At 34.0% G+C, this 17,579-nt stretch overlaps 1 protein-coding gene across 2 annotated transcripts in view; it reads right to left on the reverse strand.

Annotated features, from left to right (window-relative positions):
• TTC39C (tetratricopeptide repeat domain 39C) overlaps positions 1 to 17,579 on the reverse strand; it is a 138,770-nt gene that overhangs the window by 62,624 nt on the left and 58,567 nt on the right. For both annotated transcript variants that reach the window (XM_074201786.1, XM_074201787.1), the window contains exons 5-6: positions 13,242 to 13,590; positions 8,999 to 9,167 (exon numbers count right to left, since the gene is read on the reverse strand). In XM_074201786.1, the coding sequence (XP_074057887.1) occupies positions 8,999 to 9,167; positions 13,242 to 13,590 (518 nt within the window). The remainder of the gene's footprint in view (positions 1 to 8,998; positions 9,168 to 13,241; positions 13,591 to 17,579) is intronic.

Raw genomic sequence — 17,579 nt, forward strand, 5'->3', positions numbered from 1 at the left:
AAAGCTTCAATGAAATTTCTTTTTGCAAGGCAATGGGGTTAAGTGGCTTGCCAAAGGTCATATAGCTAGGTAATTATTAAGTGTCTAAGGCCATATTTGAACACAGGGCCAGTGCTTTATCCACTGCACCACCTAGCTGCCCCTTCAATAAAATTTCTAAGAACAAAATCTCTAGGGCCAGATGGATTTAACAGTGAATTCTGCCAAACATTTAAAGAACAAATAGTTCCAGTGCTCTATATATAAAATATTTGCAAAAAACAGGCCAAGAAAGACTCTTATCAAATTTGTTTTATGACATAACTATGGGGCTCACCTAAGCCAGGAAGAGCCAACACTGAGAAAGAAAACTATAGACCAATTTCCCTAATGAAACACTGAAGCAAAAAATTTTAAAATAAATATTTGGAAAGAAATTACAGCAATTATTACTAGGATAACACATTATGACCAGTTGGTAATTTATACCAGGAATGCAGGGCTGTTCAATTTTAGGAAATCTATCAGCATAATTGACCATATCAATAACAAAACTATGAGAAATAATATGATTTTCTCAATAGATGTTGAAAAAAACTTTAGACAAAATTCAGTACCCATTCTTATTAAAAACACGAGAGCATAGGAATAAATGGAGTTTTCTTTAAACTAAAATAATAAGTAGTAACCTATCTAAAACCATTAACAAGCATGATATGCAATGGGGATAAGATCAGAAGTGTTGATCTTGCCTACTTTCTGTCATAATATTTTCCAGGTTTTCCAGCACTTTTTGTCAAGAAGTTGAAGAATTTAGGATTATCAAACAGACTATTATAGTTATTTACTACTACTATTGTGAAGCTAAACTATTGCGTTGATCACCACTATTATTCAATATTGAACTAGAAATACTGGCTTTAGTAATGAGAGAAGAAAAAGAAATTAAAGGTATTAGAACTGACAATAAGGAAACAAAATTATAACCCTTTGCAAATGATATGATGGCATATTTAGAGAATCATCTAAGAAATAATCTGAAACAATTAGCAACTGTAGTAAAGTTTCAGGATATAAAATAAATTCACATAAATCATCAACATTTCTATATATTTAAGGGACAAAGAAATTCTATTTAAAAAAATTCTATCTGGGAGACTACTTGGCAAAACAAAAACACTTTTCTCAAAAATAAAGCCAGATCTAAACAAGTGGAAAAGTATCAACTGCTCATGGGTATGTCAAACTAATATAATAAAATGACAATTCTACCTAAATTAATCTACTTATTCAGTGCCATACCAATCAAACTACCAAAAATTATTTTATAGAGCTCAAAAAACTAATAAAAAAATTATATGGAAGAACAAAAGATCAAGAATATCAAAGAAATTAATTTAAAAAAATGCAAAGGAAAGTGGCTTAGCCATACTAGATCTAAAACAATATTATAAAGAGACAATTATCAAAACCATTTGGCACTGCTAAGAAATAAAGTGGTGAATCAATGGAATACGTTGGGTTCACAAGATACAGTAGTAAATAAACTATAATAAATCTGTTTGATAATCCCAAATTTTTCAGCTTCTGAGATTAAAAACTCACAACTTGCCAAAAACAGCTGGAAAAAAATGGAAAATAGTATGGCAGAAACTAGACAAGACCAACATCTCACACTCTATAACAAAATAAGATTGAAATGGATACATGATTAACACAATAAAGGGTGATACCATAAGCCAAATAGAAGAGCAAGGAATTGTTTACCTGTCAGAAATATAGAGAAAAGAATTTATGATCAAGAGACAGATAACATGAATTGAAAAATGGATAATTTTGATTATATCAAGTTGAAAAGTTTTTGCACAAACCTAACCAATGCAATCAAGATTAGAAGGAAAGCAGAAAACTGGGAAACAATCACTCAAATCCAGTTCATGTACAAATCAAGACATCACCCTTAATGATTCATTGCCCTTTTCAAGAACGGGTGAACCACAAATGAGCATAGTCCATAAACCATGGTCCATAATTATCTACCTAACAAAAATTGGTCATGCTCTATGAAAATAAAAAATGCAAATCTGAGAAGCAAAAGTACTTTCAAAACTTTATAGAGACATTAATTTCAAGAAGTCTTAAAACCACAAACATAAATTCCAGCCAAAAAGATGTTTGAAACTAACACAATTGTTAGCCAGCTTCTAACAAAATGTGTCAGAGCACAATACTGGTTAAATCATTGACTGTTGCAGAAGAATTTTCAAATAATGGGGGGGGGGGGAATGAAGAAGAGGACAATAGGATAATCTCAAAATAACGTTCAAATTTTAATAAAAATCAAGTTAAAATAACCCAGATACTGATGTTAAATAGAAAAATTTTGTTTAGAGTGATTCTATTAAGCTTTGATACATAAGAAAAACTATAAAAATTACAAAGTGAGTATTTCCTTCTGAAGAAAAGACATTCAACAAATCTAACTCTAAATGTAGATGGGTCAAACTCCTCACTAAAACTGTAAGAGTCACAAAATGTATTTAGAAATGCAAAAGTAAATATTCTGTTTATAAGAATTTAATTCAGAAAAATCTTTTAAAAAATCAAAGGCTGATCTAAAGTTACATGCTTACTGCCAAATTTAATTAACAGGTATTACACATATACTATTTGTAAAGATACCAAGACAAAATGAAACTGAATAATCACTGCCCTTAAGAAGCTTAGACACTGTGTTGAATTGGGCCGAAGAGAAGGTCAGAACATGAAACAAAATTACTTAAAGAGTCTTGCAGGTGGGGGGGGGGGAGGATCAGGGGAGTATCAGCAACTAGGAGAATCAGAAAATAGGCCTCTTGTAGGAGGTGGCACTTAAACTGAATCTGTAAGCAAATTAGGTGAGGAGGGAGAACATTTTAGTCATGAGAGATACACTGTGAAAATGTACAAAAGCAAGAGATGAAAAGTCATCAATGGATAACAACTTGTAACCAGTTTGGTTGAAGCAAACATATGAAGGGAAGTACTGTGAATGGCTTTAGACAGCAAAGTTTACATTTTTCTCCTAGATAACTATTCTAAAGTTTCTTAAAAAGAGGACTGACATGATCACACTTATGTTCTAAGAAGGGAAAGAACTGAAAGCAGGGAGACCAAAACAGGTAACTATTTCAAAATATGATCCTAAACTTGGGTGGCCTGTGATGAGCAGATGCAAGAGATGCTATGCTGTAATGAGAAGAATCAACAGAATGTGGCTATTGATAGATATGATGGGTGAGGGATTAACAGATTAGTCTTCCAGTAATACCACTTGGTCAACTCACTCCCTTAAAGCTGAGCAATGGTCCCACAATTGCCCTATAAAATATAATCCAAATTCCCTTAGTTTAGTATTTCAAGGTCTTTTCTAATCCAGTTCCATTCTACCTTTCCAATTCCTCTACACCAAAACATTCTACTTACTATTCCCTGAACATCCCTTTTCTTTATTCCCATCAGCATGACCTTGCTCATATCCTTCCCCATTTTGCCTTACCTATCTAAATACTACCCATCTGTCAAGACCTAATTCAAATCCCAGCTGAAGCCTTTATTAATCACTTTACTGACTAAGGGAAATTGTGGTTCCCTTTTTTGAGGCTCTTACAGCCATCACTATTCACATCACTCTTGTCAAATATCATCAGAACAGATTTCCAAGGTCCAGACTAGCTCAATACAGAGAGACTCATCATAATTATGTAGGTTACCTGGTGATCAATTCTTTGGCCATGAAACAAAGAGAAATATGAAATGGTCTTTAGTTCTGTATTTTTCAGGTTCTATGATTATTGGGGCAGAACAAAAAAATGGCAAAAGTGTTAAGAATCATACAGTTCTTAGAGTTTCTATAAATATTAATTTAGTAATAGGTATTATAAATGTGACATTATTTTCCAATAATCAATAAGTAGTGTGCTATATTTGGGTCTTCTCATGTTGCAGTAATTGTGGTATTTGTAAAAAAGATAGTGAAAAAATTTCAATTTCTGTGTTACAAAGAATGATTATGTAAAAAATTCTGCAACAAACTCAAGTAAGAGCCTCAAAATTAAGGTTTACATGTACTTAGATTCTCAGGAGGCATACATTTAAAGGTAGGCATGAATACATGCAAAAGATATATTGGAAAATACAGTTCAGAGTAAGAAATGAAAGAAACAGACTGGGAGACTGTTCAAAATCTTCACACCTCTACAGAATGAATACTTTTTCAACAAAAGAATTAAAAGGTGTTCAACATAGAAAACACTTAATGACATACAAATACTTAAAAATGATATTATTTTAACATATTAAAAATGATCTACTATGGTTTCTGAAACAGTCATCAGTCAATCAGAACACAGTTTTAAGGCAAAGATTACAAATATTTCACAAATGATCATGAGTTAAATGAGTGATTATTCTTCATTTTATATAGGAATTGTACTCATAAAAAATCTGTTTAAATTCAAAACCATACTTTTTCCAACCCACTTAGATTTTGGCAATCCTTTATCTTCATTTTAGAATGATTTTCAACAGGAGTAGCTTCTAAAAGTTATCCGAAAGTTCTTCTATACTATAACCTGTCACATATCCAAGTGATCGGTTAAAGTGAATACTTGAGTAAAACAGGGAAGCTTTTACATAGGAAAACACAAAAACTGAAAAAGAACACGTTAAATTTATTTAGAGGGTCATCTGTCCCCTACAAATCTAAAAGCTCTACAAATCTTTAAAATATTTAAATTTATGTAAAAGATGTTCATAAATATAAGTTTTTCTTGAGTTAAGCAAGCTCTTAACATGCAATATTTTTAGGGGGTATGTATACATATAAGCATACCAGCCTACTCACATATTGGTTTTAGACTGCACAGAACAAGGTGCCTCTCCCAAGATAAGCTTATCACTTTGAAACTCTCCACCATTCTGTTAGCTAAGCCTTGCCTGCTATCACCTCCCTCAGTTTCTTCTCCACTCTGACTGGAAAGTAGAATACCAAAGTATTCCTAATTCCTTCCTTTAAAGAAGGCAGCTCATTCAATTACTACTATGACTAGTTTCTACTCCAAGCAACAAGATGTGACTACATCAATTACCCCTAGCGTTCTCTTGCCAATCTTCTGCCTCCTTTTGTATGTTGTCTTCCACCTTATATCGTTATTGGACATTCATTCTATGGAACCTTTCATAACTAGATCATTTTGGAACTTTGAAAACTTGAATGTCTCATGTTTGTTCCCCTTGTCAAATAATACAATAGCAAGAAAACAGAACATTGATTTAATTATATAGAGCACAAGTCTAGCAAATATAAAAATTTATCAGATAATGGTTATTAGAAAAACCTTCAAATATCTCTAAAAAGGCTTGATTTTATCATTAAGCCAGAGCTATTAATTTCTGTGATATTTTGATTTATTTCCAGAGCCATGTCAATAATTGGGTCTCCTTATCAGTCATCTTCCTGGTCTCTGGTAGAAACTAACTAGAGGAGAAAAAAATCATTTTTGTTTTAAAGTGAGAAAAATACCTACAATTGGAATCCCAAGTCACATTCAGATCAAGCAGTTTAAAAAGAAAATGTTAGCTCAAAATTATTTGGTTATAATCATAAAGCAGAAATAGAAGGGAAAATCTCAAAATATAAATGTTTATTCTATATAGTTTTTAGTTGCTTTCAAGGAAATCTTGAAATAGATATAATATGGATATGTAGTTCTTTATTAGTTGACATAATATTGTTAATATAATGTCAACTAAGTTAAACAAAAAGAATTTGTTATTTTTCAACCTTATTATACAATACTATTTTAACCTTCACTGGTAACATTAATTCACATTTATTAAACTCCTTCTTGAATGGGGCAATAGTATTACCACTTTGGGTTTTTTTTTTTTAAGTATCTCTTTTAAAGAATCCTCTTGGAACTGATATTCTAAAAAGGAGATTATTACCTACTAAACCAACTTTGGTTTCTGAAATAGTTCTCAAGATAAAAAAAGGCTTTAATCTGTTAAAAAAAAAAGTCCTTATTTATATAGGATATACCCTGAAAGAAACTGGATTTTTACCAAATACCTTGAAAGTCATTATATTTAGGATATTTCCAGCTATGATACACAGATAATCCTAAACTATAGAGGAAAGAATTCTGAAAATTTTGCTGGATAAAATTCAGGCTAGTTACTTAATACTGTTAATGAAAGCAAGAGGAAAAAGGGAGAAGATAACCCAAAGACCAATCAAGCCTAGATTCTGATTGCCATTGCCAAGAAAAAAATTTCAAGAATTGGTTTGTCATGAATAATGTATTCAACACTGTCAGAAAGAAAATCTAGTGAAAAATCTAAGTCACGGAAGAATTTTCTATAAATAATGAGGCTCTCTAGATGGTCCTGCTTGCAAATATTTGCATTAAGACCTGGAACACTAAAGAATACCTGAAAAGAGATCTATAATCAAAGGAATTTGACCTAACCATCCATACTGGTAAAACCAAGTAGATGTAGAAAGTCTATTGTTCAGATGGGATGAAGTTGAATGGACAACCTTTAGAGACTGTACAACAGTATAAATAAAAATAAAACACGGATTGTCTTGTGAAAATAACAAAATCCTTTTAATAAACCAAACTTCTCTCTCAAAACAAAACAAAAAATATCATCACTTAACATCAGTATACTTCCAAGGGCATTTGAATGGTGGCCTCTGAAGAACTGAAATTGAAGATCACCAAAAAGACACAGAGAATATGAACACATGACAACATATTACAAACAAGAAATTGTAAAGTATAAGTGGTACAGGGAAGCTTAGGTGGTGTGGTGGATAGAGCACCAATCCCAGAAGAGGAGCTGAGTTCATATCTGACCTCAGAAACTTATTAATTACCTAGCTGTGTGACCTTGGGCAAGTCACTTAACTCCACTGCCTTGTAAAATCCACAAAAACAGAATAAGTGATATATAAAGGAAGCCAAAAAAATGTGCACACGTTAAAAAAAAAAAGACAGGTTGGTCTCATACAGAAAAAGGAATACCGATGGATGGCATACGTTCTTCCTTAATAGTCTTGTAAAGTCAAAAGAAAGCAAGGAAAGCCTTCAGAAAGTTAGAGAAATAGCTTGGGGTGAAGCTGAGGGAATGCCCACCTTAATGAGATCATGGATCTAAATGAATACAATGGAACCTTGATATTTTGACCGTTGATCAGTGGTCCAAGTCATAAATCAAATGGACTAATGATAATATAAGTTAGTATCTGAGATGCAAGGCTTTGTACATTTGTGTGTGCATGTTGTTAAAACTATGAATGCCTCAAGGTCAGGGATGTCCTTTGCCTTTCTTTATATCCTCAGTGCTCAGGCCCAGGACCTAGCCTGTAGTAGGGACTTAATGTTTATTGACAGGTTTTCTTCAGTCTGCTTTCTGTCACATTCAGTTTTTAAGAGATATTTTCTATAATAATAAACTCAAATACAACTAATTAAACTTTACATTTAGTAAATAAAATTCAAATTATAAAATGTCATAACTTTCCAGTTTAATTAAACAAGATTTTTTGTCTATTTATTCATTGTTACTTTTTCTCTCCTACGGTCATAATTGGTATGTAGCCTGTTCTTTTGATTCACTTTTTCTGCTTGTCTTATTTTATGAAAACTTCCTATTTTTCCTAATATTCTTCATATTTGTCTATATTAATGGAATTATAATTCTACTGCATGAATGTACTACAATTTATTTAATCATTTCCCCATTGATGAATATTCAGACTCTGTCCAGTTTTATTTTTTGTAATTACAAATAGTGCTGCTATGAAAATAGAGAGCTCTATTGTTGTTTAGTGCCATATAAAAACTAAGAGCCACTTTAAATAATCTCTTCCTAATGTGGTATTTATAGAAGAACAATAAGTGTATTAAGAAGGGAATGCATGTAGTTAACAGAATGATTTCTCCCCCTAAAATAAAAGCAATACTAGGGAAGTCTACTGAGAAGGTAAAATAAAATTCTGAGCACACAGAGTGAATCATCATTACAGGTCTCATGAAAGACTGTAGCTGGCTAAAAAAAGCCTTTCCTGGACTGCATGCACAATGATGGCAGGTAGTTGATGCTAAACCCCTCAACTACTCATTTCCACTGTGGGTCAGCCTATATTTGCTTTATCAGTAGACACCTGCATTTAGATTAGATAGCTTTTTGTTTATTATATCCAACTCTATAGTCAGTATGTAATTTTTCAAATCGTTAAGAAGTGAAAGACTTCCTAGAACCAGCAGCATTTACCAGTAATGAGTGGTTTAAAAAAAAAAAAGTAGGTGAATGAGATGAGACTTAAAAGAAATTCTATAGAATTTCTAAAGAGAGTCTTCAAATAGATGCTGCTTCTAGATCTAAAGAAAGACTTTTATGTAGTACTCTGAAAGTAGGAATTTAGCTGTGTGGGCATGGCACAGTGCTGAATCTGGAGCTGGGGGACACCTGGATAGAATGAAAATTTCTCAAGACCATGCATGCATGGATTATTCTATTTTTTGTATCTCCAGTCATGGCATAGTGCCTGATTGTTTAAACATGGTTTAATAAATTATTAACACATTATTACACAATTGTTTATTAAATGTCTCTTGAGTGACTGGGTAAGGAAACAGAAGCTTTGAAAAGTGACTTCCAAATCACAAATTTTCTCTCTCTCTGAAATACTAAAAAAGAAATAATTGAACATTCTTGACATTTTCTTTACTGGCAATAATGCCACAAGAGGACAAAAAAATAAGACTCCTCTCCACGAAACATCTGGTTCATGTTGTAGCATATGGAATATTATCTAAAACTTACCTGTAGACAACGATGAAAAAATATTCTGTAGGAACTTCAATAGAGCATGTAATTCAACTTGAAATGGTTTTGTAATGTTCTTATTGAAATTAGTACAAGACATGATGAATACTTTCTTTTTAAAAAATCAAATATATTGTACCTCTAATCTCTGTATTCGTCCCTTGAAGAACATAAACAGGGAAGAATTAGGATAAGCAGCTTCCTTCTTCAGAAGAATCTCCTTAGCTTCATCCAAGCCTGCCTTGTTATCGCTGCCATCCAAGGCAAAGAAAGGACGAACTACAGTGTGATACCATAGAAGAGCTAATCTAAAGAAAATTAGGACAGTGAAGTTAAGTAACAATTTCACGGTCTTTTTTTTTAGTCTTTATTTTTAAGGACTTATATCCTGCATTCCCCCAAATACCCTTCAATTAACACATTCTAAACATTATTCTGACCCAAATTAGAATTTGAATAGCCTTTAGAAACAAAAAAAGACTATCCTTTAATATATTTTAGTTGTCAATACTTTTGAAAATTCAAATAGTTAAGAACAAAATAAAAGCAGTCTACTCTTTGCAATTAGCTAATTTTTCAAAAGTTCATAGAAACATTTCCATTTCTTTGATCATTTAAAAATGACAGCTTAGAGAATCACATCAAACAATTAGCAATATTCACACAATTACAAAAGTGCAATGTAAATTAAAAGAAACCATGTACAAATTAAAAACCTTAATTTTTCAACTGGAGGCTAGTTTACAAATTGTACAATGTGGTAGTTAGACTAGAGAGCCCCAAGGCCCTGTCCAACTGTAAATCTAAGATCCCAAGAACTTTCAGTTTCTTTAACTAAAAGATTTACCCAATTCTTTCCACCTTTTTTCAGTTAGGTTTATAATTTGCCTTGACAACAAAGACAGTTAATTATACTTACAGTGTAATAAAGAGATATACTTTGATACAAAATGGAATAGAGGCTAATATATATAACTCACAAAGGATAATCATATTGATCTCAGAACTTAACACTAATAACTGAAAATAAGCTACAGCTTTAAATTACATCAGATTGGTAGAAAAAAATGATCTGAAAAAAGATGGAACATTTTCTTCACTATTTTAAAACTTAATGATAAGTTACATCTAGCTACTGGTTGGAATGGATGATTGTAATATAGTCAACTTTAAAAAAAATTCAGCAAAATCACTATCTGAGACTGAAAAAGCCAATATGACTTCTATAATATTGTTAAAAGAACTCTTACTAACTGGAAAACGATCTTTATAAACTAGTATTTCTGACAAAGGACTCATTTCTACAATATACAGAGAACGGAGTCAAATTTTAAAAAAAAGCATTCGCCAATTGACAAATGGTGAAAGGATATGCAAAGGCAATTTACAAATGAGGAGATCAAAGTGATCCATAGTCATATGAAAAATTGCTCTAAATCATTACTTATTAGAGAAATGCAAATTAAAGTATCCTTGAGGTACCACCTCACATCTCTCAGACTGACCAGAAAGGACAATGATCAATGTTGGAAGGGATGTGGGAAATCTGGAACACTAATTGTTGGTGGAGTTGTGAACTCATCCAAACCTTCTGGAGAGCAGTCTGGAACTATGCCCAAAGGGCAACAAAAATGAGCATACCCTTTGATCCAGGAATACCACTACTGGGTCTATACCCTGAAGAGATGATGAAAAAGTGTAAAAACATTGCTTGTACAAAAATATGCATAGATGCCCTGTTTGTGGTGGCAAAGAATTGGAAATCAAGTAAATGTCCTTCAGTTGGGGAATGACTTAGCAAACTGTGGTATATGTATGTCATGGAACACTACTGTTCTATTAGAAACCAGGAGGGATGGAAATTCAGGGAAGCCTGGAGGGATTTGCATCAACTGATGCTGAGTGAGATGAGCAGAACTAGATAAACACTGTACACCCTTAAGAGCAACATGGGGGCAATGATCAATCTTGGTGGACTTGCTCATTCCATCAGTGCAACAATCAGGGACAATTTAGGGCTTTGTGTGATGGAGAATACCATCTGTATCCAGAGAAAGAACTATGGAGTTTGAACAAAGACCAAGGACTGTTCCTTTTAATTTAGGAAAAAACCCTGATATCTTATTGTCTGATCTTGCTATCTTTTACTTTATTTTTCTTCCTTAAGGGTATGATTTCTCTCTCATCACATTCAATTTGGATTAGTGTATACCATGGAAACAATGTAAAGACTGGAAATTGCCTTCTGTGGGGGTTGGGGGGAGGAAAGTAAGATTAGGGGGAAAACTGTAAAACTCAAAATAAAATCCTAAAAAAAGAACACTTACTTTAGTGCTTATAATTATAATATAATCTAATAAAATACATGTTTGAATAAATGATGAATAACTGGCTTGATAACTGTAGGTTAAATGAAAATATCCAGTAATAGGTCACATTTCTAGAACACTTTACAATCTGGGAAAAACACTTTCTTCACAACAATAGTGGGAGGTAGGTAGCATCAAGTATTAGTATCCCCTTTGAATCCACAGAAAAGTTGAGTCTCAGAAAGGATTAATGATCTTACAGGTGGTCCAATAGTGGGGTTGGCACTGGATTCAAGTCTTCTCACTCCAACTCTACTGATCTTCCCACTTTCCACAAAATTCTAAAAGGTTTAACTGTTCTCTTAAGAAGAACAAGTGCCTCACTGACAATTGTTTTTATGCTATTAGCTTGTTTATTCAGTCAATTCAGAAATGGGATAGAATGAGTTCATTAAAACCTCAAAATCAATGGGGTTCACATGAATAATGAAGTGGGCAAAAAAGGGCACCTTCCATTTTGAGCTGCCTAGATTTTAGGAATAAGAAGGTATTACTGTGTTCTACTTTCAGGGGTCACATTTGAAAAACATGCTCAATTCTGTGCACCCTAGTGCACCTTGGAGAACAGAGCAAACAGGGTGATGAAAGGTCTTGAGTTTATGTCACATAAGAATCAGATTAAAGAAGTGGGGATGTTAATCCAGAGAAGAAAAAGTCTGAGGGATATGATAGCTCTATACAAGCACCCGATGGACTTCAAATGGAAAAGGGATCACTCCCTTCCCAGTAAAGTCTAAAGGAAAGAACCAGAAGCAATGCTTGGAAGTTAAACGAGAATTCAGCTTCAATGTCAGCAAAAAATGAACCATTAAAGTTATCCAAAAGTGAGTTGGGCCTCCTCCTCAGAGATTAATTCCTCCTTACTGGAGGTTCTGATGCAGAAAGGATAACCACTAGAGGGCCAAGGATCTCCTCTCAGGGATGGGTTGAGCTAGGAGACAAGGCTCCTTCCAACTTAAACTGGGTGAATGAAAACCTAAGGTTTCTATTATTTTCACATGACTGTACTGGTAGATCTTTTACAAAATGATAATAAAACAGGGTTGATTTCACTGGCATAGCATAAAATCCCTTTACCAATGCAGGTAACCTGCTGTCACAAGAGAGTTATACAATATGAGTGTAGCCCTCTGCTGCAAAGAACAGGAAAAGGATAAATTATTTGCCTAGTTTGTATCATAGGCAAGTCCTTCTTCCCAGATCTTCCTGGTTCCAAGGCCATCATGTAAATAAATATTTACCTCAAATTAGATAGTAAATCCCCTTGTATATTAGTCAACCAACATACTTAATTGTCACTAGGTGCTGCTGAGAGAGGCAATTCAGAAAAAGCCTCCTGTGATAGCACTGTCTTACTGGAGGTATTTGACAGGTGAGGTTTAAGTGTGCCTCCAAAAAGTTCTCTTGTATCCTTATTAAATATCAACTGACAGCTAATTCCCCGGAGACAAACTTCACTGATCCTTTGTTCTAGTTTGAGAGAAGCAGCTTTTTCCACCCACCTGTTCTAGCATGTATGATTCCAATTATTGCACAGAGAGAACAAAATAATATGGTAAGTTTGACCAATGTATTAACTGCCTATCATACTTGTGACACCAGTTCACTGATTAATGTGACATAGAATTAGATTTCCAAACATTTAAAGTCTCTGTTAGAACAGAATTCTTAAGAATTTATAAAAGGGAAGATAATCTCCAAAACACAGTATTTATAAAACTAAATAGCATTTTAAATTGCAAAATGAAAGCTCATTCTAGATGGCCTTGAGGATTAAAATACGATAAAAATTCTAAGAGAATGGATGGTCTGACTATCTAAAATTCTACATTATAGTATCATCCTCCAGTGGAATAAAAACCACCAAGGATGTGACAAGTTTTATAAGACATCACATTGTGTCAAACAACTGATTGTTTTACCTGCTTTTTCTTTAAAGTCTCATCTTGGATTGTAGTTTACTTACTTTCAACATTATAATATCTACCAAAGCATTGCAATATAGCTACTCACGTAGCTAAAGGAGCCTTCATGTCCTTACTTTCACTTGCATACATCAATGAAGAGAGGCCTTGCAATCGGTCTCCAGGAAAACCCAGAAGGTTGATGATTTTGAGAAGGTTTGGGGGCACCATGGATATACAAAGATGAAATAGTCCATATCCAAAGCTAACGGCCCCTTTCAGTCTATTTAGAGATTCTTCCGATACCCCTTCCACAGCAATGTGATTATCATTTGCAGCATCTGAAGGTTCTTCAGTTAGCTTTTTTTGATACAGTTCCTGAAGGGCATTAATGTCTACATAGCACTTGTTGTAGATTTTCCAGGCTTTTCTAAGGATCCACCCACCTTTTATGTATGCTAAGGAAAAAAAAGTAAAAACAAAAAGTGAGTTTTTTTTAAAGTATAAATTACCATATTCTGAATATAAGAGAGCAGCTATGAGAATATTCAGTATTGTATATTTACAGACAACATAAAACCAAGCCAATTTTTAAGAGTGAACAGCACAGATTGCATATTTCAAATGAAGACTATCCAAAGTTTTTCATTTTAAATATTAAAATACAGTAGATTCCAAATTTTATATGAAAACTATCCATAGTTAACTTAAAAAATTAAAATACCTTCACAATTCCATATGTGATCATTTATATTATCTAAGTTGTCAGTTTGATTTTTTCTTCACATACCCCTATTCCCTATATCTATGTCACATAGATCTTCCATCCAAAAAAGGCTGTACAGGGACAAGAGGGCGTTAACAATAAGCTATTCTCCTACTATTATTTTATTTTTGGTGAGGAATGGGATTAAGTGACATGTCCAAGGTCACACAGCTAGTAACTATCAAGTATCTGAGATCAAATTTGAACTCAGGTTCTCCTGACTCTGGAACAGGTGCTCTATCCATTGTGCCACCTAGCTGCCCCCTACTATTATCATTTTCAAGGCTCCCCCTCACTATTTTTTGCCACAACCTTTATTTTACATGGACCATAAAGAAGGCAGCAACAAAAAAAATAGGTGTACAGCATATCATACACCCAGAGGGATGTTTTTGGCATGGGTCCTTCCCAATAACGTTTTTTTTTTTTACAAGAAGATAAAAAAAACCTGAGAATTTATAGAAATATAAAATTGTTAGCCAAACAACTATTTACTGAGTGAGAACTATGCAAACTCCATTGAACACTGTGGTGTTAAAGTACAGTTTTGTACCCTTGGGTTTACAACTGAGAAGACACAAATGTATATAAAACTAAAAATTAACAATGAAAAACAGAACATCATTTACTGTTAAATACAGTAAATTGTTAAAATTGCCAACACACAGTGATAGTCTTGTTCCACAGCTCCAACCAATGCCATTTTGCAATAATGTGATAACATAACTGTTGCCTTATGACATCTTCAAGCTCCAGGTTCTTGCTCTCAATTAAGAGGGCTCCAGTTCCTGTACACTACTCTCAAGTCTACCAGCAAATAAATAGAAGACAACCATTAATTAAATGCTTACCACATGCCAAACACTGCTAAGAGCTGAGAATACAACAAATATGAGTAGAAAGAACAACAGTTTCTGCCCTTATAAGAAGTTTACATTTATTTTTATTTTATTTCTTATGCTAGGCATTATTTATTTAATATTGTATTATTACAATAATCTTGGTGTGAGAATAATCATAAACCCCCTCCCCCTCAAAAAGATGAGAAACCTTAAGAATAGTGAGAGGAAGAAAAGTGTACTTCAGTCTGTATTCGAATTCCAATGGCTCTCAGTCACCAGACTATGCTTCGGTATTTTCCTCACAGTTGCTATCACTAGTTGTATATCCCCCCACTCTATTCCTCCCTACACTTATCTGTTCCATTCTCTCTCCTTTCATCCTGTCCCTGCTCAGAAGTGTGTTGTATCCGAGTACCCTCTCCCACCATCTCTCCTCTCTTCTATCACCCACACCCCCTCTTCACTCCCCTCATTGCCCCTTATCCCAACCCTTTCCTCTCATTTTTCTCTAGGATAAGATAGATTTCTATATCCTATTATGTATGTTATTTCCTCTCTAAGCCATTTCTGATGAGAATGAAGGCTCACTCATTCCCGCTTGCCTTCCCCTTTCCACTCCATTGTCAAAGCTTTTTCTTGACTCTTTTATTTGAAATATCTTAGCTCTTTCTTCCTCTCCTTTCTTTTCTTCCCAGTACTTTCTTTTCTCACCCATTGATTCCATCATTTCACTATATTATACCATTATATTCAGCTCCCTCCTGTGCCTTTAGATGAACTTTTTCATTTATAACAGCTCTTATAAATGTAAAAGTTCATCTAAGTTATCGGTATCTTCTTCCCATGCAGGAAAACAAGCAGTTCAACATCATTAAGTTCCTCATAGTTAGTCCTTCTCGTCAGTCTTCTCTATGGTTCACCAGAGTCCTGTACCTGGTGATCAAACTTTCTGTTCAGCTCTCTTTGTTTTTTTTAATTAAAGATTTTATTTTGAACTTTATAATTTTCCCCCCTAATCTTACTTCCCCCACAGAAGGCAATTTGTCAGTCTGTACATTGTTTCCATGGTATACATTGATGCAAACTGAGTGTAATGAGAGAAGTCATATCTTTAAGGAAGAAACATAAAGTATAAGAGATAGAAAGATCAGACAATAAAATAAGTTTTTTTTTCTAAATTTAAGGTAATAGTCCTCGATCTTTGTTTAAACCCTGCAGTTCTTTCTCTGGATACCGATGGTATTCTCCACTGCAGACAGCCCCAGATTGTCACTGATTGTTGCACTGATGGAATGAGCAAGTCCATCAAGGTTCGTCATCGCCCCCATGTTGCTTTTAGGGTATACAGTGTTTTTCTGGTTCTGCTTATCTCACTTAGCATCAGTTCATGCAAATCCCTCCAGGCTTCCCTGAATTCCCATCCTTCCTGGTTTCTAATAGAACAATAGTGTTCTATGACATACATATACCACAGTTTGCTAACCCATTCCCCAATTGAAGGACATTAACTTGATTTCCAATTCTTTTCCACCACAAACAGGGCTGCTATTAATATTTTTGTACAAGTGATGTTTTTACCCTTTTTCATCATCTCTTCAGGATATAGACCCAGTAGTGGTATTGCTGACTCAAAGGGTATGCACATTTTTGTTGTCCTTTGGGCGTAGTTCCAAATAGCTCTCCAGAAAGGTTGGATGAGTATATTTCCCACATTTCCCACAATACTTCCAACAATGATTGTTATCTTTTCTGGTCATATTGGCCAGTTTGAGAGGTGTAAGATGGTATTTCAGAGATAGCTCTGGTTGTTTTAATAGAAAAGTTTGAAAGTCCTCTGTTTCACTGAACATCCATCTTTTACCCTGAAAGAGGATTTTCAGTTTTCCTGGGTAAGTTGATTCTTAGTTGTAAGCCAAGATCTTCTGCCTTCAGGAATATCATATTCCAAACCCTACGAGCTCTTGATGAGGATGCTGCCAGATCTTGTGTAAGACTGACTATAGAGCCACGGTAGTTGGATTGCTTGTTTCTGGCAGCTTTCAGCATTTCTTTTTGTCTTGGAAGTTTTGTAGTTTGGCTATAATATTCATGGAAATTTTTCTTTTGAGATCTCTTTCAGGAGATCATCAGTGAATTTCCTAAAATTTCTATTTTATCCTCTGCTTCTAGGATCTCAGGGAAATTTTGCTGCATTATTTCTTGAAAAATGAAGTCTGGGCTCTTTTCCTGGTCATGACTTTCAGGTATCCCAATAATTTTAAAATGATCTCTCCTGGATCTGTTTTCTAGATCGGTTGTTTTTCCAATGAGATATTTCACATTTTATTCTAATTTGTGTTTTTTTGGTATAGTTTTATCTCTTCCTGAGTCCTTGCAAAGTCATCAGCTTCCTTTAGTTCCATTCTGCATTTGAAGGCATTATTTTCTTCAGAGAGCTTTGTTATCTCCTTTTCCAGCTGGCTAATTCTGCTTTTTAAGGCATTCATCTCCTCATTTGCCTTTTGTGTTGCCTTTTCCATTTGGCATATACTGGTTTTAAATGTTATTTTCTTCAGTATTTTTTGTATTTTTTTCACCAAGTTGCTGACTTGGTTTTCATGATTTATCTGCATACCTCTCATTTCTCCTACTAGTTTTTCCTCTACTTCCCTTAATTGTTTTTCAAAGTTGTTTTTGAGTTCATCCAGAGCTTGAGCCCATTTCCTATTTCTCTTGGAGGTTTTGGTTATAGAAGCATTGATTTTGTCATCATCTGAGTATGTATTTTGATCTTCCATGTGACCAAAGTAATTTTCCATGGTCAGATTCTTCTTTTTCTGTTGTTTGTTCATTTCCTCAG

The sequence above is a fragment of the Macrotis lagotis genome, chromosome X (genome assembly GCF_037893015.1).
Source record: "Macrotis lagotis isolate mMagLag1 chromosome X, bilby.v1.9.chrom.fasta, whole genome shotgun sequence".
Classification (NCBI taxonomy): Eukaryota; Metazoa; Chordata; class Mammalia; order Peramelemorphia; family Peramelidae; genus Macrotis; species Macrotis lagotis.